The following is a 25732-nucleotide window of genomic DNA, read 5'->3' as shown; positions in this document are numbered from 1 at the left end:
AAACAAAAATAACTTACAGCAATTTTTTTTTCTTCCTCACCTAGAGGAAACGGTGAGACTCTCAATCATGCTTTGTTCTCCACGCTTTGTTGTTTTTTTCTGTTCATATTCGATGCGCAGCACTTTCAACAGCCTTGGGGGTCCGGGATGAGGCGAGAAGCGAAGTAATGTGTTGCAACAGCTGTTGCGTAGCTTGGAAGAAAAGGTAGCGCAAGTCAGCCAGGTCGCCTGGAAGATGACGCACGAGACGTTCTCAAAGAAAATAAAAAAAAAACCTTGGGAACTGTCAAGTTTAACGCTCTTTTTAGGTTGTTTCGCTTCCTCGCTTAATCGTCATTTGAAATGCCCCTGCCATCTAGTGTTTTGTACATGCTGAAGAGGTTTTGTTTTCAAATCAACGACTCCTGCTGGGCAAGCCTATATTGTCTTTATCCTTTTTACACTGGGTTATCTTATCCTTTTTCAGCTGCCGTTATACAGCTGACACCTTCTGCAGAATGTTCGCTTTTCCATTTGACTTTGTATATGTTATGCTGCTGCCTTGACACGCAGTATTCTCGCTGGGGTCTTATAGTTTTCTTTGCTTCCGTGAGAGGCTGTTTGCACTTCTAATAGGGTTCTTTTTACTTGTTTTTTTTTTTCAAAAGAACTTCCCGAAAGCTCTTTAATGAAGCGATCACGTCGACGAAAAAGACAGTTCGCGCGGCGACGTGTTGCCTTTGGTCGACTTCTTTTCAGGCGGTAGCGGCCAACATTCGGACGGAGTTTACCCTTTCTCTTTCAGCGCTGAATGGTTTTGTGCTCCCATCGCAAACTGACCGCTGGCAAAGTGTTTGCACGCCGTGTCCGAGAGTGAAGTAGGAAAGGGAGCACATCAGGATGTTCACCCTTTGGTTTCACTGAACGGGTAGCAAACAGCCTGAGTCTCATGGAGGCCCTTTGATTCCATTTACTGTCGCACACCAAATTCGAATGAGAAAACGCAGCCGCACTGCTAAAACGGGGTTTACCGCGTCTCACATCGAATGAACCTGCCGTCCACTCTCACGTGTCGCATCAAGTTTTAATGCAAAAGGTGTCGGTTCTCAACATTCCAAGCGGGATAATTAGCCGTTGACTAAACCAAACGTCCGTGTCTCTCCTTGCGTAATTCCTCTCGACGATAGTTAGTTGCGAAGACCATGCTGAAGAAATGACGTTATATTTACGAAGAAATGTGGAATACATCGTCGTAATTAATTCAAGTGAGGCGATTGTAAACGCCGGCTGGAACATGCTTGCCTAAATCGGCTCACTGCGTGGCAAAAACATTTCTCTTGAGCAAGAAGTCTGTCTCCTCTTACTACATCTTTGCTTTTAAAGAGCCGCAGCAAATACTCTTCATTCCTCCGTTCTCTGTATACAGCCGCGTTAATGAAGCCACATTGAGACTGGTGCCCACTCACTGATAGAGAGCGAAAGCGAATTCTGACTGAAAACGGCGACGTTCCTGGAAGGCGCTGCTCAAAAGCGATAAACGCCGTAGTGAGGCGCGTTACAATAGGAATGCTCGATCTGCGAGACCGTTTCCAAAGAATCTGCTTTCGATGGAGCATTTTGAAACAGGTCTTTTGTGATGGTGGAAAGGTTATCCGTGATTTCGCTGCGGGGCTGAAATAGAAACGCGGCGCATTAATGCAAAGGACTTCCTTTATTTTTATTTCCTTCAATGCCGCGAGGCTGGTAGTATCTTATGTGTGCTGAAAAGAAAAACGTTGCGGTCGCCTTTTGACGCTGCTGAAGGGCTGAACGTCTTCCTTTATCAGCAGTGCTTAGAGAAGTACCAAAGGTAGTCAAAAGGGTGAATACACATTTATAAAGTATATTAAAAAGAAATTACAGCATATGTAATAAATAAATAAATAAATAAATAAATAAATAAATAAATAAATAAATAAATAAATAAATAAATAAATAAATAAATAAATAAATAAATAAATAAATAAAATAAATAAATAAATAAATAAATAAATGCCCGCACTCACGTATAGGGTATAGACACCACCAAGAAAAATAATGCACTTTTATTTTTGTGTTTTGAGCACAATTAGCTAAAAACCTCTAGCACATCATTGTACGAGAATTGTAATTTGTGATTTCAAGTTTGTAGCTTGGTTTTTTTCCTGAGGTAGCTACAAATGCCGGTAAGTTACGGTCTTTCTAGTGCGCGCTATGTCCGCAGATATATTTTTATTGAGCTGGCTAGGTGTTTATTATTTTCAATAAAGTTTGAGAATGCAGATCTCGCAAGTTTAGTCAGCTTCTGCATTGTAATGAACGCTTCATTGAGCGATAAAATTGAGAGGCTGAAAGATGAAAAATTACATGAATAGGTGAAGTGAAACAATGAACACAGAGGCAGCACTAATAAAAGAACTGTTTAAAGCAGAAGGTAAATACCTGACTCCACATCTACTCCGCTAATAAAAAAAAAGCAGTACGCCGCCTGTTGCGCGGCCACTCGCGTATTTTCCTTGAGGCGGAAATTGTTCAAGAGCCGACCATTCGTTCTGATAAATGACGTTTCGGCCTCACAACAAGGCCCCCGTAGTGGGGCCGAAACGTCATATTTTAGAACGAATAGTCGGCGCTTAAAGAATTTCCGCCATGAACATATCCGACCAGGCGGGTTTCCGTCAAGCCCTGTATTTCATTTCAAGTTGTTTTTTACTTCCAACATTCAGGATGTCTTTTTTCGGTTTCCGTCGTGTGATAAAAGTGCACTGATGGTTTCAAAACAAAGCTTATGTATTTCAATATCGATCAAACACGTAACCGTCGTGCAAGTTTGTCAGCCTCAGAGATCCGTGGTACTTTTCTACGATGTCATCATCGCGCTTGTATTTGCGAGATTGGCCTGTGGCGGCGACACTTGTATTTTAGTTCTTGCTCTTTTCTATCTTGCAAGAGCTTTGTTACCGGAAAGAGGCGTGTTTTTGTGTTTAAGAGCTGGTATTCTACCTATAGAAGTCATTTTAAATTTCTCCTCAGTGTCCCTTTAAGTCTGCTTACGTGGAGGAATGCGAAAGCATCTCTTTTAAAGGAAGGAAAGGCTTTTGAGGAGTGGGAAGGGCACAGTAGCTTTCACACCTCGACATCTCGGAGGACACCTCAATCGTGCCTTGAAGCATGCAACTGAAGATGCATATGTCATTGCTCCGAACCCCTGTCGCAAGCTAGCCTCCAACTTGACTGAAACATGAATGCTAAATGCAAAGAGAAATGCTATGACACCACCCGAACCGCTGCACGACCAACGGTTGCTCAAAATTTTGGTGCGAATGTAGTCGGGAATGCTGCCACCGCATTGAGGTCAGCCAAAATGCCATAGCTGGTATTGCATCTATGCCGTCATAGATTAAGGGGTGGTGATTGGGACGTGCACCTTACTTGCCACGTGGCCTGAACTCTCTGCAATCATCTGTCACGTGAATTTGTATGACGTCACATTACATCGTTGTCACGTGACTTGATATGATGTCACACTCCTACGATGTCATCACTAACGGCACTAATTAGTCTTTGCGCTGCCCAGTTACGTTAATTAACGCTAATTAGGTATGATCAGCAATAGCGATCTATTAATGTTAATTAGCGTTAATTAATGGCGTGACGTCATCATCTTAATCACGACATATTACACCACTCACAAGTTCCCCTCACGATATACTACACCGATCACGCGACTTGGCATGACGTCGACTCGTGACGTCACATGGTGCCGTTTTTTTTTTTGCGGACAAATATTTTGCTAACATGACCTTGAAAGTGAACCATATAATGCTCTCGCATTTATAAAGCCGCCTTTGCATAAATTGGGAAATGTCAGGTTTCTTTTGACACTTTATTATTGGGAAGTGCAATATCCGCATGTTTTTTGCGGGCGACCGCCAGCGATATTATTGCAATTTTGTGGCGTCAGCATTAATTAATTTGTTTTTCAGACCATTGGCTTATATTAGGCAGAGGGGAGGCTCCAAACAATGTAGCAATAAAAAAGGCTCTCCTCGAGGACACTCACCTAGAGTTTTCCCGTTTTGTAGTTCGTCAACTTTCCAACAGTGTAACTCAGTTCATTGTTCATCGGCACGTGTGTTACGAGCTGCATTGGCAGATGGGGTATTCCTTTATTATTATTTTTTTCTCCCTCTCTCTCTCTCTCTCATTCTACCAGAATGTCTACACCATTTTTACAAACGCGTTTTGACTGTTGCGATCTTCAAAACAAGGCAATGTACTGTGCGATGTCAGTGTATGTTAAAGTGCCCCCGGGTGCTCGAAATTAATTCGGTATCCAGCACTGCGATGCCTCTTTATGTCTTCCTTCTTTCACTCCCGTCTTCATCCCCTCTCTTATGGCTGGGTTGAGGTGTCCAGCGAGAGTGAGGCAGTTACTGAGAATTACCTTCAGTCATGACCACTTACTAGTATTTCGTCAAATGATTAAAGCATTCACAGTAAATATTCTTATACTGACTTAACCTCTGTTGTACGTTCCTTTGGAATGGTTGTGTCGCGTCTACATCCACATTAAATCACTTGTCGGAATAGATTGTGCTCAACTCACGCCGAGACGTTCCTCCACTCCGCTTCCTTTTTGTACCCCTGTAAAGCGTGCTCTGCGGCATGCTTTCTTGAAATGCAAAAAAGCCAAAGAGTGGGAAGTACTTTAAAAAAAAAAAAACGTAGCCGCAAAAAATTCTCTTTTTTCCCCGTCTGTCTCTCGAAATTCATCTTCGTAATACGAATTTGCCGCAAAAATGCAAACATACATTAAATACCTGAAATCCTGGCACTTGCAGGACATACGGCGCTATACTTTGGGATGTCCGAACGTTTAAATAAATGAATTTTTGAAGTATTCATTCCTCTTGACACTAACAGCGTCAGAATTGGAAAACATATTCTGCCGTCTCATTCAAATACTTAGGAAGTCATTTCTACGTACACTTCTTGAACTATAGCCGCCTCTTTTGCATAACATCGGTTGAAACACAACATAAAAAAGCACAATTTCTTTTGGCGCATTGAATAACAGTGATATCATGAAAAATATGCGCGTTTTCCTCTAAATATTGTCCAATTCTGACGGCCAAAGGGAGCCATTTAGGTCACCTGCTGTTTTCCCAAGCGACCTTTTCTCTGGAACACTGCAAATGCACGCGCAATGCGTAAGAGAAGCGGCCGAGAAGCCAATGTTTACGGGCTGTTCCCTGCCGTGTAGCTGCCGCGCGTGATTGTCGCGCTACTGGCCAAGGCGCGCTGTTTTGAAACCACCTGCGCGGTGTTCGCGGGACCGAGGTGAGGAGAAAGTTCCTGGAAGAGGAGCGGGCGCTTCTCGCGCTCTCCGGCGCCGCGTGCGTGTGTGCGCGTGCGTCAGGGGCCCAGGAGCCAACCAAGACAGATTTACTGCTCGCTCCGAGCGCCGGGGCGACACGTCACGGCCCACGTGACGGGCCGCGGGCCATAAAAGTCGCGGTCGGGCCTGCACGCGGCTCACACTCACACGCACTGAGCTCAGCGCGCGTTCGCGGCTGCTCCCTCTTCGACTCGCGAGGCTAACGCGCGTGCTTTGTTTTGCCCCGTGCGGCGCATGGTGTTCGCCAGCGTGGCCCTGTACAGAGCGGGGCTTCTTCCGGAGAGCCCCACGACTGCCGCGCCGTTGTCGTTGTCGGACTGCACTTGTGTCGGCGGGTGGCACTAGTCCGCAACCTCGGCTGCCGAGGCCGACCGGCATGGCCCTGGAGAACGCGGCGCGCCGGGCGTCGCCGACGCGCACCACGGCCCGGCCTTCCTCGAGCCAGGGTTCGGCGGACAGCGAAAGCTGCCTGACGGGTGACGGGGCGGGTGGCGGCGCCGCCGCTGGTGGTCGCAGCCCTTCGAGCCAGCAGCAGCACAGCCCCAGCCACAGCGTCCGCAGGAAGCCGCGCGCCTCTCCGCACCGGTACCACGGCAGCCACAGCAACGGCTGCGCCTCGGCCACCGCGTCCCCTCAGCGGGACGCCAGCGTGAGCCGGTCCCAGTCCATGCGCACCACGCGCCGGCCGCACTCGCTGCAGCGCCACTTCCGCGACCGGATCGCCAGTATCCCGGGCGACCTGCTCATGGTGAACGGCGCCAACGACTCGCGAGGCTCGTCCAGTAGCTCGCTGCCCTGCGACGAGCCGACGGCCGACGTGCAGCGCCTGAGGAACTTTGCTGTCACCTCCAAGGGCGTCGTGAACCGCGGTGACTCGTTCCGCTCCAAGTCGCGCAGCACGCACAGCGTCGCCTCCACGGGCAGTGGCCACAAGCTGGCCGTGCCCGCGGCAGCAGACGGCGAAGGCGGCGACGCCTACTGCGTGTGCGCCTCGCTGGACGGAGACAGGCGCGTGGTCAGCTCCCTGCAGCAGCTCAGCCCCGAGCCGGCGGCGCGCACAGACCGGGCCTCGTTCGCGCTGGCCTGCCTCGAGCCGGCCGGCCCCAGCCTCTCCGGACTGCCCCCCGAGGTGGTGGTGACGCGCAGCGCGGAGGCGGCCGACCTGGCCCGCTACCGAATCCTTGTCCTTGGCGCCAGAGAGGTGGGCAAGACGTCGCTCATCAACCAGTTCATGACCTCCGAGTACATCTACGCGTACGACAGCTCGGTCGGTGAGTGCGCCCTCCCCCTCGGCTCCGAGGCGAGTGGCACGTTTCAAACGGCGCTCGAGCGCTGTTTCAAAGGTGCCCCTTGCCGTGCTCTTTCCCGCTGGCAGATCGAATGCGCTATCCGTCGTGCCTAGTCGTGAACTCTGTTGGTTGCAGCATTTGTCCGTGCCAGGGCATGGATGTCGGCTCCACAAGCGAACTTGAAGTTAAATGACAGTTTTTCAGCACTTTCAATACTTTTGGACCAGAGTCACGTCACTCAAAAAGGTGATGAGAATTGCGCAGTCATCAAAGATATCTAGCGTAAGCAGAATTACCGACAGCTACGTATATTTTATGGTGCCTTCGTTTTTAGCCGTCGAAATAAAAAGTTACAAGCTTGGGCTCTAAGGCCTGCGTCCATTAAGCGCCTGCCGGTACTGTCAGTTGCTACGTCACATGTATCGCGTATGCACACTGATTTGTGTTCAGAGTGACTGTCACGCCCTCAAACTAAAATGTAGACATAATAAGTACAAGCAGCGCCGGGGTTTAGACAGTCTGGTTAGCTTACACCTGGTCGCTATCTGATTAGATCTTGTCTTCTACTTAGAATTGGGTTTCCTTAGTTTCGATTAGAGCAAATGGTTCTTTCTTGTTTGAGTACTCACGGTCGTTAGGAACCAGGACACCTCGAAAGTCCTGGAACAGGTCCTGATGAGATAGGTTACGGCAAAACTCACATAAGCTCACATCTGCCTCCTTGCCTCCTTTTTTTTTTTTGCTATGAGCAGCATTTTAAACATATCTTCAAGAGAAAAGATGATCGACATTATATTTCTTGATTTTGAAAAGGCCTTTGATCGCGTCTCGCACCCTAAACTTCTTTCAAAACTAGAACCACTGTTGAAAAACAATTCGCTTCTTGAATGGAGTGAAGCATACCTATCTGGCCGATGCCAGTGCGTCAGAATAGATCACTTCCGTTCTGCTCCGGCGCCTATTAAGTCGGGTATACCACAGGGATCTGTTCTGGGGGCTTTATTCTTTTTAATATTTATCAACGACATAGTTCATAACCTACCCGTTAAAATCAAGCTATATGCGGATGAATGCATAATCTATCATGAAATTCACAATTCCAGCGATCAGGTTCTACTTAATAGTGCCTTATCAAGGATTGCAACCTGGTGCTCAGATTGGAAGGTGTCAATAAACACGAAAAAACTGTTGCCATGACCGTAACACGCAAGAAACAATCGTTAATTTTCTCATATTTCATAGGCAGCAGCGCTCTCGCAATGGTAAACAACTATAAATACCTGGGCATAACCATAACAACGGATCTAAGGTGGAATGAACATATATCGAATATCGTGAAGAGGGCCATGCGGAAATTAGGTTATTTAAGAAGAACTCCCCGACGAAGTACAAACGAAGTTAAATAGCGTACAAAACCTTAGTTCGACCAGTATTAGAATATGGATGAATTGTTTGAGACTGGCACACTCGTGGCAACATAGACAAGCTGGAATCTGTGCAAAAGAAAGCATCTAGGTTTGTATACCGATCATATAGTTGGCGTACTTCCGCTAGTGCACTAGAAAGAAAGGCTGGTTTAGACAGTTTACAAAAACGCCGTCGGTATGACCGATTAAAATACATGCACTTGCTGTTTCATGATAAACTAGGTATACGCAAACTCGAGTACATAGAGCCTGTGCACCGACGAACTACCCGATCGCATCATAGCAAAAAAACTTGAAGATTATTCCTGTCACACTGAAACCTTTGCTAACTCCTTCTTCCCGAACACTGTCCGTGAGTGGAACCGGCTACCGGCCAGCATTGTAGAATGCCCTTCTACTCAAGCATTTATGAAAGCTCTCTAGTTGTAACTGTCGATTACGGAGCGTTCTTGCTATTGAGTCATGTGTTTATGCTCGCAACTTTGCAACATCTATTTTTTCTCGTGAGTGCATCTCATTGGTTGTGAAGGCAGCTTGTTGTGCCTTGATTTGTTTTACGCATGTCACAGTATGTTTTTTTTTCTTATTTCCCACTCCTGCTTACAGCCTCACCTTGAGGCTAGCAGTATTGTGTAAATAAATAAATGAGTAAATAATTGAATAAATAAATAGACAAACAACGTATTTTCAGAGAAGCTCCTAATTCATTTTACATCAAGTACTTTTTGCTTATTTCCTTAGTGCGGAGCATAAGCAAGCAAGTAAAGAGTGGTATTGCGTTTAATCCCTTCTTAATACACAAACGAAATCGGTTGTCGATAACTAGGAGACTGACACGCTCAGCTACTGCCTATGATACCCGTTTTGTGAGTGTCGGGTGCCCCGGCCATGATCTCGTTTCCTGTCGCGATTGGTTTGCAGAGAGGAGCCGGCCAATCACGAAGCGATGTTACGTATGAACATCCTTGTGGATTCGGTTCTGCACTTTTATTTCTTTAGTCGTCGTTGTGTGGAAACACTCGCTCATTTCGCCGTTGCTAGCAAGGACGTGGCAATCTGATTTCAGGAACAGCATGGCGTGGCATGCGTGGCAAGGGGCTGTGGCCCGGTTTCGCCTCATAGTCAACGAATAGCAGCGTCGAAATTAAAAGTTCTTCATTTAGTCGTCTGACGCAGCGACATCTTGCACTCATCATGGAAACTGGAGCTGAGCGAACAACAATGCAGCGGAGAAAAGGCTCAGAGTGCTGTTCGCCTCGAGGAGAGCTTCACATCATTTCCTCTGTTGCCTAAAGTTGTGTGCTCACGGCAGCGTAACCAAGTGCGCTAATCAGTTAGCGCATTCAATGCATGATACTGCTGCGAGCAATCGAAGGGCTGCTCCCGTCATACGATTCGTTAAATATAGGCCTCTGTTGTAATCAGATGCTTTATTTTGTTACAACGCGCTATTGTGAACCCTTCTTAGCTCTGTAGCGCTCTTCGGCAACTAGTTTCTTTCAGTGAGTCAACTCCGTTATGGTTCACCTAACAAGATGCTGCTAAATGGCGTATCAAAAACACTTGTGATGATGAGGCCTTTCATGAAGCCACACTCTCATTCAGTGAGTGCTATCTGAATAGTGCACAACCTTTCTTCATCGCAAACTGATGTGAAAAAGCTAAACTAGCGGCATTAGCTTCAATCGTCAAGGACTTCTTTTCCAACGCCCGCGCTTCTGCTTCTCGTATCTGAGGGTGTAGATTAACGAAAATATACAGCTTAGGAAAGCTGTCAGTCGGGGCTGGATGGTAGAGCATACCGAATTTTTTATAAAGACAAAGGAAGACAAAACTTGATGCTTGTCCTTCCCAGTTCTGTCGTCCTTTTCCTGCGCTTTTAAAATTGTGCAAATATACAGGACTTTCGAATTTAGGCTTTCACGACCTCTAAAAGACAAACAATGAGCAGTACATGCAAGCCAGGTAAGCCAGGCATGCAACCAGGTAAATAAATGTGGTTACTTCAGGAACTGTGAGGAGAAATACTTTGTCAACGACTGAGAACTCTTGAGCAACACTTGTTGTTGGGCTAGTTGGTAATACATACTTCTGAAGGAACCAGCGCACAAAACACAACGGACAAGAAAAAGGTGGTACACGACGGACAGGAGCGCTGACTGTCAATAATGGAAACTGTCTTGCATGCGTAATTACGTAAGTTGAGTTTAGTTGAGGGCAGGTATTCTCTAATTTGGTGTCCTCCTGCTCGCATAACCTACGTGCAAACGCGTCCTTCTTGTTGTGCTCACTGTTTGTTTTTAGGACTCGGTCACCTTAATTTTTAACACCCTGTAAATGCAGCCGTTCACAATGCAGTTGTCATGTGCGTATGTTCCAACGTGGCAAGAGTGCAACAGAAAAACAGCTATAGAGGAATCAGCGGGTAAAGATACGCTTCGCTGTAATTCAGATTGGAAAGATTTGGTACAGGCTCTTATCAGATACTGCACTTTTGAGGCAAATAACTGAGCCATTGTGAAAGAAAAAATCGCTGTCTGATATTTGTGGATACCGTATGTGCGAAAGGATATTGCGTATCATTGTGGTATAGAAGGAGGCCATAGGGCCAAAGCGTATTGTACTTCCAGGAGCTGACTGAAAGCCTTAGAAAGAAGCCTAAAAGCGCCAGTGATGACTTGTCAGTTCTGGTTACATAAGCCTGGAGCGGCTGCAAGTCTCAATCTCACGTCGCACCTATAAAACGTGAGAGCTAAACTCAGCTTCGAGCAGCTTGCACCGCAACGACATGATGGGCGAAAATAAGAAAAAAAAGAGGGGCATTTCTTTTCACCCTCGGCTTTCTCCTACAGAAAAGCCCTATTTTCGCACTCCTTGATTGTTTCTATGCGCGAGAAACCGGCGGGGCGGAAGCGTTAGCGGTTAGTGGGTAGGCGCTGTAATATTGCGATACATTTCCTGTTCCCTTCATTAACGACGCGGTTCGGTAGGCGTCTCCACCGGCGACCGGGACTTTCTATTACAGTGTTTCCTGGCTACAGCAGCGCCTCGTTGCGACGCAGAACATCGTCTGACTCCGAAAGGCGCTATCGTTACGTACAGGAAAATGGATCGGATGCTTTTGTACGGGAGCCATTTCCAGGAAGCGCCTGGAATTGCCGCGCCGCCCTTTCTTTAAGGGGCTTTGTACCCGTATAAACGTTTTTGCGGCTATTTTCTTTTTCTTTCGTGTGTACCACAGATAACCTTCATACGTGCTTCGTGGGGGGGGGGGGGGGGGGGGGGGGGGGGTCAGACACTGGCGTTTTCCTCAATTCAAAGCGGCTTCAGAGTGGAGCAGTAGTAGTGGAGCGTGAGTGGTTGACACAGCACAGACAATTATATGTACGAACTTTGGAGTCTGATGTAGTCAGCAAAATTTTCTGTTATTTCACTGTGCAATTCTTGCAAAGCATTGATTTTTTCTTTAGCTCGAAGAGATTGGATTGCAGGCGTACGTGATCACTGCGGTTCGTGCTTTATGCCAGAGCACTTCCCAAGTTTCACTTTGTGGCCCAGAGCAGAAAGTAAAATGATGGCAGCTTCGTCCCAATGAAAAGTAGTTTGAAGTGCACAAATAGCGACACAAAATACATCAATAATCATAAACATACTACTAGACGGCACCAAAGGAGCACAAGGGTGCAGATTCCCAAAAAAGTGTTCAGAACGTGGAGAATTCAAGAAAGCTTAATTGCTTGAGGCATGCAGCCACGAACTGAACTGTATTGTTTGGACTTCCTTGCGATACCTGCACAGTGCGTCTCTCAATGCGTGGTAGCGAGCAAATTCAGATCGCGATTTCGGTGTTTTGAAAAAAATTGTGGGCGCCTGTACATACACACGAGAGCCTAACTTTAACCGCACCTCCAATCATGCTGCGCAACAAAACTTAAGAGATGCTATCTATATCAGAATATCTTAGAGCATGCCTATAGGCAAATGCCGCACTTTTAATGACTGCAGTGAACGGATTTAAGTTTCACCGACATTCAATGGTGGCCCTTATTGTAGGTAAGGTCCAAACCCACGACAGGCAGCATATTGGGGCTTTTCGCCAAAATGTTAGAATGTATCACATATCAGCGTTGCAGGGGACATCTTTAAGAGCGGGAGTTGAGTGTCCTCATTGCAGGGTTGTACTTGAACTTTGCAGACTCATTGTGGATTGTGGGATTCTTAGGGTTTTGTCGAGACGCCTTTAATACGCATGCACGCTGTGAAGATCGTTTCGCTTTTGACAGTACTGCTGAACACCGCGGGGCGCGTTTTCAACCGTGCTGGTGTCATCTTCATTTTTTATTTTTTCCACGCACCTCGGGGGCTGAGGAGCGGGTCAAGGAGCTTTCATCCCCCCCTCCTTACCGATGCTTCAGAAAGTTGGCTGAGTGCACTTCCCCAACGCTAATCAAGTTTCGCATTAGCGCCCTCGTTCAGCTGAGTATCGCGAACGCAAGCACCATCAGGCCTCTCGAGAGGTACGCCGTTACCATCTTCGACGGAACGCCTCTTGATCTTTCCAAGAAGCGCGCAGCTTCGCGGGTCGGATTCCCCCATCGGGATAAACTTTATCACAGCGCCGTGACGCTTGGCACAGGGGCCCGCGCTCGAGGAATGCCACGGCAGCAGGAAGAAGACGCCGGACCGTTCGAATCTGCATTAATTAATGCTCTTTCACACGCCTCTCCTTAAGACGCACTAACAGGATCCCCCAATGATCTCGTTTCTGGGCAGGAAAGCACCGCAGCGAAGCTAAGGCATTCTGAAACAGTTAGTGGAAAAAAGAGATAACGTTATTGTTTTCGAAATTCAAACGCAAAATGAATTGAGTGGCGAAGCTCGAGCAGGTAACACGAAGCCTCGCCATAGCACAGCGAAGACGAGAAATCAACTCAGTTGTTTTTTAGCAGAGAGCGTCTTCCTATTTTTCGCTGGACTTTAATGAAAGGTTGCGCTTCAGAATTTGCAATGACATTATTGCTTTTTCGTTCGTTTTATTATGTGCCTGAAGTGAGTTATGATTGAACTGGCGCGTCGACATTCTATTTCAAGTGTGACACCTTGAAGGTCATCCGTCGTGCGTGCTTTTTTTTTTTTGTCATGGAAAAAAGCAAACCCCTGAGTTGACTGTGGCAGCTGCGCATCCATGTCCGAGGCGATGTTTGCGCAGCTGGCGTCTTTTGAGGGGCAGCCGCGAAAGCGATGAGCTGGGGTACACACGAGGAGCGAAAGGAGATTAAAATCTGAAGCATTCCTTCTTTGAATTGTATGAGCCTTGAACCCAGACTCGCTCCGCCTAAAGCGTCATGTTTTACTATTCGACTCCAATCATTCTTCGTTCACCAGTTTTCTACATGGTATCTGCGGTGGCTAATTAGCGTCATCGACACCTTCTCTAGCTGTCAGATTATGGGAGGTTTGCCAGATAACATCGCTTCTCTTTCTCGTCCAGATGGAGTCCATTACCGACTCATCGCGCATTTTACGGAAGCCACCGCAACATGCGTTCGGTCACATCCTTTTATTATCTGTTTTGCTTTGCGGTACCTGTTAAGCTTCATTTTGCTGCAGTTTTTGTATTTACGTTTTTTTTTATGATTTTCATTTTCTTTTTCATATCTGCTTGTAATATTTTGCTCATCATATCGTGGATTGTGCTATATCACGACTTGTTCGATTCCGCACTGATAACACGAGCTACGTGCATTTTATGTTAGTTTATTGTTATACTTTAACTTGTATTCCTTACCTATTTCTCTTAGTTCCCTGTCGTTTGATCTATTACTCTGTTCTTTTTCATGTGTTAAAATGTTTTTGCTGGGCATAGGATTTTTTTTTCTATCTATCCTGCTTATTCTATTACAATAGAATTACAGGCCCGTATTTCAAATAAATGAATAAATAAGTAAATAAATACGCGCATAAAATAAATAAATAAATAACAACGCTGATGCGAGACGCAATCAAAGGGCCAAAACAGAGGCTTAGCTGGGAGTGCGCAGCCTAAGGAGGCGCTTGCGGCAGCAGTTATTCATACATTTTCCAAAAATGACAAATTAAGCCTGCCAGTTTTAATGAAAAACAGAGTCGACACCTTTGACAAGGGTGTCCTGCACCCTGGCGATACAATATCAGTGCTAAAACCAAAGCGCCCGTTCACACTGCCGAGTCGTGGAGGTCGCGCGACAGGTTTAAGCCGATTTGTTCCGGTGTTTGCCTGCCTTCCTAATGCTTCGAGTCCGTAAGTAATCTACCGATACCGTTCACGCGGCGTCCGCGACTCGCCGGTGTTCATGTGTCCTTAGATGAACTGCACTTAACTAAGGCAAGTGCAAAGACCGCGTTCACTTCTGCCCAAATATGACAAGAAATTCTCACCTCTATAGTGGCAATTAGTCCACAGACATATTCTTTAGCATTTGGACAATCTTGAATCGAAGCCTTCATAATCGATTCGACAACGTAGGATAGTTCGAAATTCATCTAAATGTAATGATGTCTGCTACGCGGTGTTAGACGGGCCCGGTTATCGAACAAATGGCTGCTGTGTTTCCGCTTAGCTTCGTAATGGCATCTGAGGGTAAAGTTACAAAGATCGAGGTCTGATGCTATCCCTAATGAATTGAAGAAAGGCCGTGTATAAGCATCAAGAAAAGAATTAGCCGTTATGCAGAGCACCTCTTTCTGCGATTTGTGAAGCTCTGTTATATTCGCTGACATTGCGGTTGCCCAGACCAGGGGCAGCATGTGCGTTTTTGCTTTAAGTGGTATATATGTGATGTTATACGCTATATACGCGTACGTTTGTATGCATTATGTGTATATGTTGCTACAACCTTACTCCTTACTAACGTTCGTTCATACATCGTGGTGCTGCACGCAAGGATTAGCAACCACTCGGAATGCTACCGTCTGTTTCTTCGTCATTACCGTACCCACTTTTTCATGTCGCCTAGTGTCGCGGTCATACGGTGTAAAGACGCGGCTAGCTCAAGCGCCGAGCTAATTCTATCCATTGCGTCATGCGGAGGCGCCGGAAGACAATCTCGTGATCGCCTTGATTTCCGAGCGTCGGCAATTGGGCGAGGCGCGCGTGCAAGCATGGGATTGCACCGAGCTTCGCCACTCGCGCTACGTCACTTGAGCCCACCTCCGTTGCAGAAGCGGTTAAGTTTAGCGCTGGCCCTCGGGCAGGCTTGCCCCCGTTCCCCGGTGCCCATCGAGTATGGCTCGCCTTTTCTACGCTGAGATCAGCGTCTCGCCGGCGCCTGAGGACGGAACGACGCTTACGAAACGCTGCCGTTTTCACTCCGCGAGAAGCCGCCGCACAAAAACGGTCGCGAGACCTCCTCCAAATTGTCTCATCAGCGTGCTCCGGTTGATCGACTTCCTTCTCGTCTCTTTCGCCTTGCGAGGTTGGTTATCGCGCGCGCTGCCTGCCGGTCTGCCAGTTTACCTTCCCTGTCCGGCGTGTACTTTCCGACGGTGTCGTAATGCGGCGGAACGTACATGCGAAGATAGCTCCCACTAATTGAATGTATTCGCTCGGCGGAGCAAACCTTGGCGAAATGTGATTGCTTGGGGCACCGGAACCCCTCGTCGAATGCTAAATAGAGCTGCTGCATTCACCGACGCCACCGTCGCCGCCGCTGCTTGGCAAACAAGCTTTCGCACCGGCTCGAAACCGTCGCCTCGGGGAGAACGGAGAAGCCGGCAGTGGGCTCAGAGGAAACAGGTTTAGAAAGGCGAAGGATTTGCATCGCCCAGAAAGTATCCGTCTCGTTTCGCGAGCTTACGCTCGAGGAGAAGGCTGAGCTGGTCGGTGGCAAGGTGCCGGTGCGTTAAGGAAACAATGCTCTCCATGGGAGCATGCGCGGTGTTACGAGGCCACTGCCTTAATTAACGTGAAAGCTCTTAGCTCTTACCCGCGCTGATCGTTCTGCTACTTAATTCGCGGGACCCTGCTTCATAGCTCGAAGTCCATCGCAGTAGCAGGAAGTGACACCGCGCACAAAGACCAGGACAAGTTCCATAAAGTTCTACCTCAGAAACTCCGCATGCTTACAAATTCGCGCGCCATAAAAAGAGGGGTGCAAGTGGGATTGCTGCCGCTGTTCGTGGTACGGCTGACCCTGAAAACCTGGCTTTAATAAAAGGGGGTGGTAGCTCGAAGCAGTGCGAGAGAGGCAAAAGAGAAGGAATTTCTTAATTAGTCTTTCTATTCGGTGTAAGGACAGCTCGCAACAGAATAACTGGTGCTATTACGCTCACCGCTCTGACACCTTCCCAAATATAAATTTCTTGTTGCTCTTGTGGAACACTTTAGTTGTTGTGCATTCACTGCTGATGACTTGTTAGTACGGCACACGTTAAGCACAAGAAAAATGTTTACAACAGGCACCGAAGGCTTCAAAGGAGAGAAAAAATACTGGTTCTTCAAAAAACAATGACTACGGCTATGAGGGCACCGAATAGTATAAAATAGTATACATACCAGCGAAACAAACCAAAATGCGGATGCTACGTGCAAGAAGGCGCCGTAGGCTTTTGTTTCGTGTTCGTGAATCTTTATGTGTCAAATCGACACCATGGTTCAAAAGTGACGCACTCCGCAAGGAAGGCGTTCGCATGCTGCTCCATAAAAATGCAGTTATCACTGCCGGATTTGAACGCCTCAGCGCCCGAAGTACTACTCAGCTACCACTTTTGTGTTTCTTCTTTATTGCAGTCACTGAGCCACAGTGGACGTTAGATCTCTGTTCACGGAAAGAAAAAAAAATGGCGCCAAAATATATTAGCGCGCTCAGCAAGAAGGTAATATCGCAAAGTAAGAAAGGAAACCGGATGAATTGAGTTTGGTTTGTGCCTTTCAGCTAGAGTGAAAATGGCGTTTAGTGCTTTAAGGGCTCTTCGTAGGCGGACTTATCGAATCTTCAATGTGCGCTGGTCGGTGAAAATTTAATTTACACTGGGTGCTGGAAGAGTGATTTCGAGTGGCTTTTATTCGAATCACAAGTGCCGAGTACGCGCATTGGAATTTCACAGCGTCAAGTGAGCGCGGTTGGTCCCACATGCGGTGCGTCTGTAGGCGTTTACTTGACACAAGTTGCTCGAGACACAGCTTTCTAGATCCGAGTTTCACAGCTCGCCGGATTGACAATGGACGCTGCGCGATTTCTGCGGATGTGGAAGGTGACAGTCGCATTTTGTTTTTTATATTTCTCCGGTGTGCATGCGGGTAGTGCGATGCAGCATACCTGTAACATTTGCACTTACACAACGTTGGCCTTCAAAGCCAGTGCCACCAACCTTGCAGCCTTGGCCTCAGAGAGCTGCACTCGATGGGAAAAATGCAAAGGCCCGCGATTGTAATAGCGACCGCGCGCATGGTTACCGCAACCATCAACCATTTAGCTTTATAGAAAATCACAAGTCACGCGAACGCTTACTCTGAGCTGTAATATTTGACGGGATAAGCAAATTTGCTGCAGGAATGAAGGCTTTTAACAATAGCCAACCTGGCGCAACAAGGCACTTTACATGCGCAAACTGCAGGTGCCTTCGCGCGTGCGTTTGCAACTGCCGTCGCGCATCAAGGAAGACGGACCTGCTGCTGAGCTAGTGGGAAAGACGAGGGCGTCGGTGAAGTTGAGAGCAAATCAGAAGACACTGGGAAGCGTGGGTGCGTCTGAAAGGCTTCCTGCGGAGACAGAGCGTGAAGGCGGAGGGGAAGCTGGGAAACCCAAAAATAGTCACATTTGTGCGAAGCCAGTGCCGTGCGCCGAACCGTTCCGAAAAGCTTTAAAATTGCATTTGCTTTTTCAGAAGCGTGAAGAGCAGTGATAACCGAGCCGGACAGTTTTCTCTCTTTTTGTCTTTTCTTCTTGTTTTCATGCGCGTGTGTTTTCTGGTCGTGCGTGCTTTGTTCGCTCCTTTTCAGATGACCGTGAGTTGTTCTCTTACACGGCCGGGTTGTTGGCACCGCTCGTTCCTGCTAATGCCTGAGAGGAGTCTCTGTCTCTTCCTCTTAAAGCCGCACCTACACCTTGAGGCGGGCGCGTCTTGTCAGTCTTATGGATGATGGCTCCTGTGCGGCCTCTTCCGATTTCTAAAGTTGGCGCGAGTATATACATCTAACGGCGCACCGATCACACGCGCGGCACGCGGTTCACCTTTACTAGGCAGCATGGCCTCTCTTACATTAATGAGCAGATATGTGGCATAAAAATGAAACTAAGTTCTTTGGTACTGACTCCGAGTATAACTGCATTACTTTTTCTCACAGTTTCTCTTGTGAGTGCACCAGCACGTTTAAAAAGCATGCTCCCAGTAACTCAGTGGGCCGAAAATTGGTGGGCAAAACTTTTGCAAGTGTTAACGGCTTAGTTTATTCAGCTGTAGCACCGCTTACGTGTATCAAATCCGCGAAAACGTGCTGCCGTAACCCTCGGCTGTGACAATCAAACCTTGTTACGTTAGCTCCCTCGCGATTAAGCCCTCGTTGTGAATGAAATCAAGAAATTATGGCTTCTGCATGGCTTACTCGCAACATGTTTATTTTCTCTCCTCTTACGAAACTTTAGTCCTCTCAATAGAAGGCCGGCCAGCGCATACTCGGTCCTGTCACGCTCATCGTTCCAACCTCTCAGGTCGTCGCATGGCTGGCGTCTTTCCCGAAACTGCCTCTCAGCACGCCTGATGCCAGCGTGCTTGTGAGGATGCACCGGAGCACTTCACATCACCTGCGGCATGTATCAGCAAGGCATGAAAAACTTGAGGAGCAGCGTCTTTGACGCTGAAGGTTGTACGTCACCAAAGCCTTTTCAAACTGCTTGCATAGTTAATGTCTCTTTTGTCGCAAAGCGTATTTCATGGGTAAACAGAGCTCTCCAGCTTGCTGGAACAAACACGGCGCATAACAACAGCTTCGGCGAAGCGCGCTGCCAACGCGTGTCGCAGCGTCATCGTGCGCGCTTGTACGTTTGTTTGCAAGCAAAGCTATGAGTAAACGAAACGTGGTTTCCCGATGTAAACGCACTGAGGCGCGACCTTGAAGAGATTGAAGGTGCGGTGCGTCGATGCGTTGGCGTGTCAGTGCCGCGGCGGAGGGGCGTGCGCCCTTGCACCACCCGATTTCCAGTACACTTGGCGCGGGGGCAGTTCGATCGCATCACATCCCTTTGTTTTTTCCTTCTGATGCGGTCGTAGGACTCCCTTTCGGCAGCCCTTTGTTCTGGCCATGAGGGCAAGTTTGAAATCCCAGAATTATTTGCGAATTTGTCTGTGCACGTCTGGTTCATAAAGCTTAAGAGAGTTCACCTTTGGGCAAGTTGTTGTTCTATGGCTAGAAAGCATATGCGCGATTTGAATGAAGACACTGAAGGATACAAACTGCAAATGTGACGCAAGTCTCGCGCTCATCGTTGTCATTGTCGCCTTCGCCAGAAATTCGCGTGTGTTTTTTAGTAATTATTGGCTCCCTGATATAAAAAATAACGTGTTCCTTCGAGGTACCCCGCAAGGAGACAGGCTGCACGCGTTTATGCTTATGTTCTCAGCTGGTATTGGCCACCGAATGAAAAAGAGAAAGACGGAGCAACCATGAGAAACTTGTCTTTGCTTTCACCGTCCCGGTACGCTTTTGTATCATACTATTTTATGTTCGCAGATTTATCTTTATACCTTGTGCATAATGGGCTGCCGGAGAAGCCACAAGGATCAGGTCACGGGTACAGTATTTTCGTCATTGAATTTGCACAGCTTCTTGTCCTTTTTTTTATATCTGCGTCTTTTGATTGCAACACTGATTTCCTAAGATTTCAGTCACTTTCCTTATTCACGCTGCAAAAATACCACTGTGTACGGTTGAAGCAATATGCAAGCGAGCACTGATTTTCTACTCAAGGACAAGATTTATTTTTACGTCTGCGTTGGAGTTAAAGAGACACTAAAAAGGGATCATGCACTTTGAGGAAAGCTGCTTGAAAAATAAATAAGTCTAACCATCACTCATGTATTCAGGGAGTGGTCGTCGACTATGATAGTAAAGCGCCTTTCATATTGCTTCGATCTTTGCATGCGCCATTTTGGCCTTTGTACCAGTATTCCTCGAACTGCAGCAGTCATAAAGAAAGAGTAAAATCACGGGTGCTGTGCTTTTAGTGAGGGATCGAATGTCGTTCCCATCGGAAGCGCAACGCTGGGGATTTGCTGGAAGAGATAGTTTCTCATGTACTGCCGTAAACGTTCTATCTTCAAGCTGAACGGCGCGTCACTGTGGCGCAGATTTATAGCAGGCCTACAAATAAAGGAAATAAATCCGGCATCGCCACTGCATTTCGAATCGTTCGCGGATATCTTCGAATTTTCATTGCGTAATTGTATGATCGCGAGGTGCATCGCGAAAGAAACAACGGGCTATCCACCCGTGACCCGATCTCCGGGCGTTGAATATGAAGGAAAGCGTGCAGTGACTGCATATTTTACAACCTCTGCATACGTCGCAGGCGCATTCTTTTCTGTTCTCTCAGTCCACGTACAAAGAGAAAACCAACGATCTGGATCAAGCCGGCACTTAACTGCAGCTGCTGCGTTCAGCATGTGACATGCATTGAACGCTATGCACATACACCCAGAAACTTTTAGTAGAATTCGTGTACTCTACTGCTTGAGCGCAGTACGCACGTGTTGGAAATGGTACAACTTGCTAAAGTTACACTTCTCCAACGGTATTGCACTGTCGCCCTTGAGTAATCTTGAATGCAAAGAAAACAGCATAGTAATTGCTCTGAATACACGCTTCTTCTATAGCAGCGACATGACATGCGAAAAACTAATTTCGATGCTGGCAAAATCAAGGACGAGTCCGTGAAACAAATCGTTACGCTGTCTAAGATGATGACCACCAAAGGCTAAGTTCTCGCTTCGCACTTTTGTACGGTTCAGGCTGTATTATTTCAAACAGAACCTTTATTGAACCTCTCTATTTTTTATAACTTTTTTGCATTCCAAACCCGACTAAGCCATTTCATCCCGACCAATGATATTTAGATACTAACACGGCAAGCAAGCTTGCCGGCTTTATTAACGTCAGGGCTCTCAATGAAATTAGATTTAGGCGCGACGTTAAACCTGTTCATTAGAGCGCGCCTGGAGGTCTAATGGACCGCTGGCTAATTTACTTAGCAATCAATGCCATTGGCAACGGCGGGAATGTCCGAGTTAGCGAGCCCATTCAAAGTGAATGATCCGGTCATCAATTTTCCAGTAGGTTTCCTGGTCGCAATTAATTCCTGCAAGAAGGGCAAGCGCTCTACACACCGGCGATTCGTCAAAGCTTTGCGAAACGAACTCATTTCCTTGTTTTGCCGCCTTACTGGCCTTGAGACGAGCTGGCAGTACGTTGTGCCTCGCATTGGTTTGTAACGCATTGAATAAAGGAAGTAAGAGGAGAGGTGAGATTTCTTCCATGTGGGAAGTATTGGTTTAGTCAGTTGCGACTAATGAATAAAATAGAGGACAAAAACTGCACCAAAGGTACAGCAAAGGTACAGCAAAACGGCACCTTAAAGAGAGATGGCGTCGCGACTGACACTCAGAAGATATTTTAACCGGAACTCTGCAACTGAGCACGTTTAAGCGCACTCCCAGTTGCCAATCACTACAATCTAATTAGTGTCACCAATACCGGTGCTGGAACACGTGCTGTTCCCGTGTGCTTCTTCACTGTCGCCGACAGCGTTCACACAGATTTGGTCGAAGGTCGTTAAGGGCCCTCGAGCGAAGTGAACGTTCGTTGCGAGAATGTGTGAACTCGGAGATGCGGAGGCACCTGCGGTGCGACTTAAGGCACAGCACACTGTCAGGAGAAAGATGCTTCTTGTTCCTGTCGTTTTTCGGTGCAGCATCCGACCCTTTAGGGCCCGCCTTTTGTCCTTGTGCCGCTCGCGAGTCCCGAACAAAAGGTGCTCAGTGGAAACAAAGCCCTCGATCGGAGTTGCCGGGGCGCGCTCTTAGGCCCCGCGAACATCGTCCAATTATCCCAAGCACTAATGACGCACCATGCGCTGTCGCCGCAGGAAAAAAAGGAAGCCGCCGCGGCGCAGGCCTTCCACAGGGAGCTCTTCCATCTGGGCCGTTAACGCTCTGTCGCTGCAAATGACAGCGGTCGCAGGCACCTATAAATACCGCACTCTGATCACCCCAGTCGGAGCCCCACGTGCTTCGCTGAAAATGCGGCGAGCGCTTGCCTGTCGGGTGCCTATCGGCTGTGTTGTCCTGCCGTTTTGCTTACAATTCCGCCAAGTATTGCCAGCTTGGCAGGGAAGCTTTTGAAGCTGAGACACATTTTTCTGACCGCACCTCAATAACCCCAAGGAATACTAGCTTTTGCAGGCTTCCAAACGACCTTGTTATAATTCCTTCTCAGCTGGCACAAAAAATGCTTTCGCATTTTCTAAACAGAATGAGCTACCACGCCTATGTCGTGAGCATCTTTGGGAACGGTATGTCAGATTATACAGCTCAGAGTCTTTCATCCGGCCTTCTCGTGCCTGCACAGGCTAGGCGTAGTGTCCGACAAAGGGACAATGTCCGCATCTAGGGAACAGCAAGTTTTGGTCTTTATATATCCCGCGGTAATTACCGGAGAAGGTGTTGGCGTGGCCGCGCGCGGTTATACAACTTGTGCTCATAGAAGAGCTGCATTGACATAGGTCACAATGACCGCGCATTGACGTAGGGCTGTGCGCGTTGTCGAGAAGCCTTGGCGTCACACGCGTCCTGTACTCGGAGTCCGGAACGGGCCGGCACAAGGGAGCATGCACCATTGTCGGGCCTTAAGAAGGTGTCATCGCCGACCCATTAAGTCACAGACGCGATTTTACCTCCCTAGACGACAGCTTCAGCTAGGCACTACGCACACGCAACTAGTGCAAGTTTTTCGGCTCAAGTTGAGTCGGTACTCGAAAGCCAGGCACTCCAAACAGCAGCGTCGCCACTGCAGCGCCGGGTCTAAAGCGCACCCAGCGCGAGAATGTTTCATAATAAAGGAGAAAATATTAAGCTCACGTGACATAATCCGGTCTGTGCGCATTCACAGGAGCTCCGGCGGGGCTTCGTTGGGCTGTCCGTGCCAGTGCCTGCAATTTCGCGTATTGATTAGCTTCCGATGGCCGGCGAGCGCCGCAATAAGCGGCCTCCTCGCTTTACTCAGCGCTCCGGGGCGCCCACTTCCGAGATAACATTGTTTGCCGTCGACAGCCCATCTTGGCAGCAGTGTTTATGGGCGGCCAACGCAGATGGGACAGGCTCTTCCTACGGCCACTTTTGGCTCTTCTTTTGCCGCGTGGGGCTGAGGTCCAATAGCCGAGAACCTCATCTGGCGAGTCGTTGGTTTCTCGCTGGCCTTCTCTGCCGGTCCGCGAGTTTTGTTTCGCTCATTCGCTACACTTTTTGGGATTACACGTGCTTTCGGCAGTTCCAAATGGATGACCGTGGCAGAAGCGCAGGCTTTTGCCGTCGTTCAAGGGCAGGAGCTCAGCTTCCGGTCCTCCGGCTGCCGATCGGCCTGAAAATGTCGCGGACGTTCTCCTCCACTGGTGATAGAGAATTGGAAAAATGGCCTTGCCACTAAAAATGGCAGCGCACAACCTTTCGTCGGGTGTATTAGTCGGCGTTTCCTTCTGTCGGTCGTCGTTACTGGGTTGCCCAAGAGGCGCGAAGTGCACACTCGAGCAAACAAGAAGCAACGCTCCGCAAACTGTTTCGTGTGTGGACAAGCTTTATCGAAGAGTTCACTGGGAACAAACTGCGAGGGTGAAAATCACAACAGAGAAACTTCCACTGCCGTCTTGTCTCCATCGCCACCGGGCACGTTACTTTTTTTCTATGCTGCAGGTGAAGAGGGCCCAGTGGGTGATCTCACTTTTGCAGAGCCGAGGTCGTCCAGTTTCTGAAACTGTACGACCGATGGTGGGTTGATTATGGTGGGTTGCATTCCTTAAACGGTGTAGATGAAACGTAGAGGGCCATTATACTATATACTAACAAATACTGGAAAAATATTTTTTTAGTAACGTTGAGACTGCAAACCAGCCCTCATCAGTGTAACGTCCATGATTGTTGCACATCAGTATTTATGGACATGGCAGTGAAGGTTGTACAATGCACCTGAGCACACCAAAAGAAAGGTCTAAAACCGTCGTTGAACCCAAGACAAAAGTGTCTTGGGCCCAGCCAATATTCCGGAAACATGTCCATTGACTGTGATGACTGACGAAGTATTTAGCGCTGATGTATGCGCACCCTCACGCCCGCGCGCACCCCCTAACACTGGGAAAGAAAGTGTCTCGGGCGCAGTCCAAAGAATCATCCTACAGTGAACGACCGTGTTGAAATAGACCTGACTTGTCCTTGTGAACAGTCCTTCAGCATCACTTGCCCTCTGCCTTCGAGTCTTCGCAGCAGTCTTAAGCTTGCAGCAGCTCATTTTATTTTCCCTGTTGAGCCATGGCAATCGCATTAAATAAATGCCTCTGTTGGGAGCAAGGAGACGAGTTCTGCCATTCGATGGCGCTGAGTTAATTGCTTTAGTCTTAGCCTTAATGTTTATTTCAGTCGCACAGGTCGAAGCGGAGGTCGATTAGAGCATAAAGAGGCCTTTATAGACCAGGGTCAACGTTGCCATGCGACGGAGATGGCTGGCCCCGAGGTTCAGTTTTTATTGTTTGATCTAACTCGTTGAGGCTAAGAACAAATGTTCGCTGTGTCCTTCGGCAAGAGCTCATAAATGGTATCGGGTGGATGTATCGTTTTTTTTTTCTCTCTCTCTATCTGTGCCGCATGGGGTAGTTTTACTAAACGGCTGCAGCAGTGTTTGCAAGACTTGTGCTTTGCTCAACAGATCGTGTTTGAAGTAAAAATCAAACTAACCGGTTGCCTGAGCCGAACAGCTCTGTAACCGAGTTTTCTGCGTTGCGCTGCATCAGACGCGGTTTGTGATCGCGTGCTTCTTCAGCGCTGTTGCGTACTGCTCCCGTGTGCACTTTGCGGCCGGAATGTCAGCGCGCATTCTGTCCTTTATTTGTTAAAATCAGCCCAGGAAGCAGCGTTACTTACCGAAAAAGATAGGCGAGTTTTAAAAATTACGTTGAATCCACAACGATAAAAAAAAAAAGCCATTGTGAAATTTCTTTAGGAAATTCAGTGGCACAGAGTTTCGGCGCGTTGTCTTCGCTTTTCGGTCTTCTTGCGTCAGGTCCAAGGCCGGTTTCTTCGCGTTCGTGTCCAGACCTGTGTGAGGACAAGAAGCAGTGTCAGCCTCCGAGCCGAGACAGGAGCGACCAACCGCTTGCAACACTGGTGAGCGCCGATTGGAAGACCAGCAGTCGATAGTGAGTTTTCTAAAACCCTCTACTCGGCTGGCGCTGGGCGTGCGTGCTAATTTTGTCACTCGGCCGGCAGTGAAAGAGGCGGCTGGAAGGGAACGGAAGCGCCTCCGCCGCGCTGCGTCCGACAGCGACCGCGGTCGTCGTTAGCGCCGCCAGCGGAGTGGTCCGACTCGCGCCGCCGACAGCCGT

At 48.0% G+C, this 25732-nt stretch overlaps 1 protein-coding gene across 1 annotated transcript in view; it reads left to right on the top strand.

The window, feature by feature from the left end:
• The first annotated feature begins 5551 nt into the window (after positions 1–5551).
• Positions 5552–25732, top strand: part of LOC149350579 (uncharacterized) — a 54576-nt gene continuing 34395 nt past the window's right edge. The window contains exon 1 of the mRNA XM_089579620.1: positions 5552–6669. Within this exon, the coding sequence (XP_089435746.1) occupies positions 5775–6669 (895 nt within the window). The 5' untranslated portion in view covers positions 5552–5774. The remainder of the gene's footprint in view (positions 6670–25732) is intronic.

This window comes from Amblyomma mixtum, chromosome 3 (assembly GCF_055824585.1).
Source record: "Amblyomma mixtum isolate Tamu chromosome 3, ASM5582458v1, whole genome shotgun sequence".
Taxonomy (NCBI): domain Eukaryota; kingdom Metazoa; phylum Arthropoda; class Arachnida; order Ixodida; family Ixodidae; genus Amblyomma; species Amblyomma mixtum.
The sequence above is the reverse complement of the archived record's forward strand: the minus strand, read 5'-3'. Positions and strand labels throughout refer to the sequence as shown.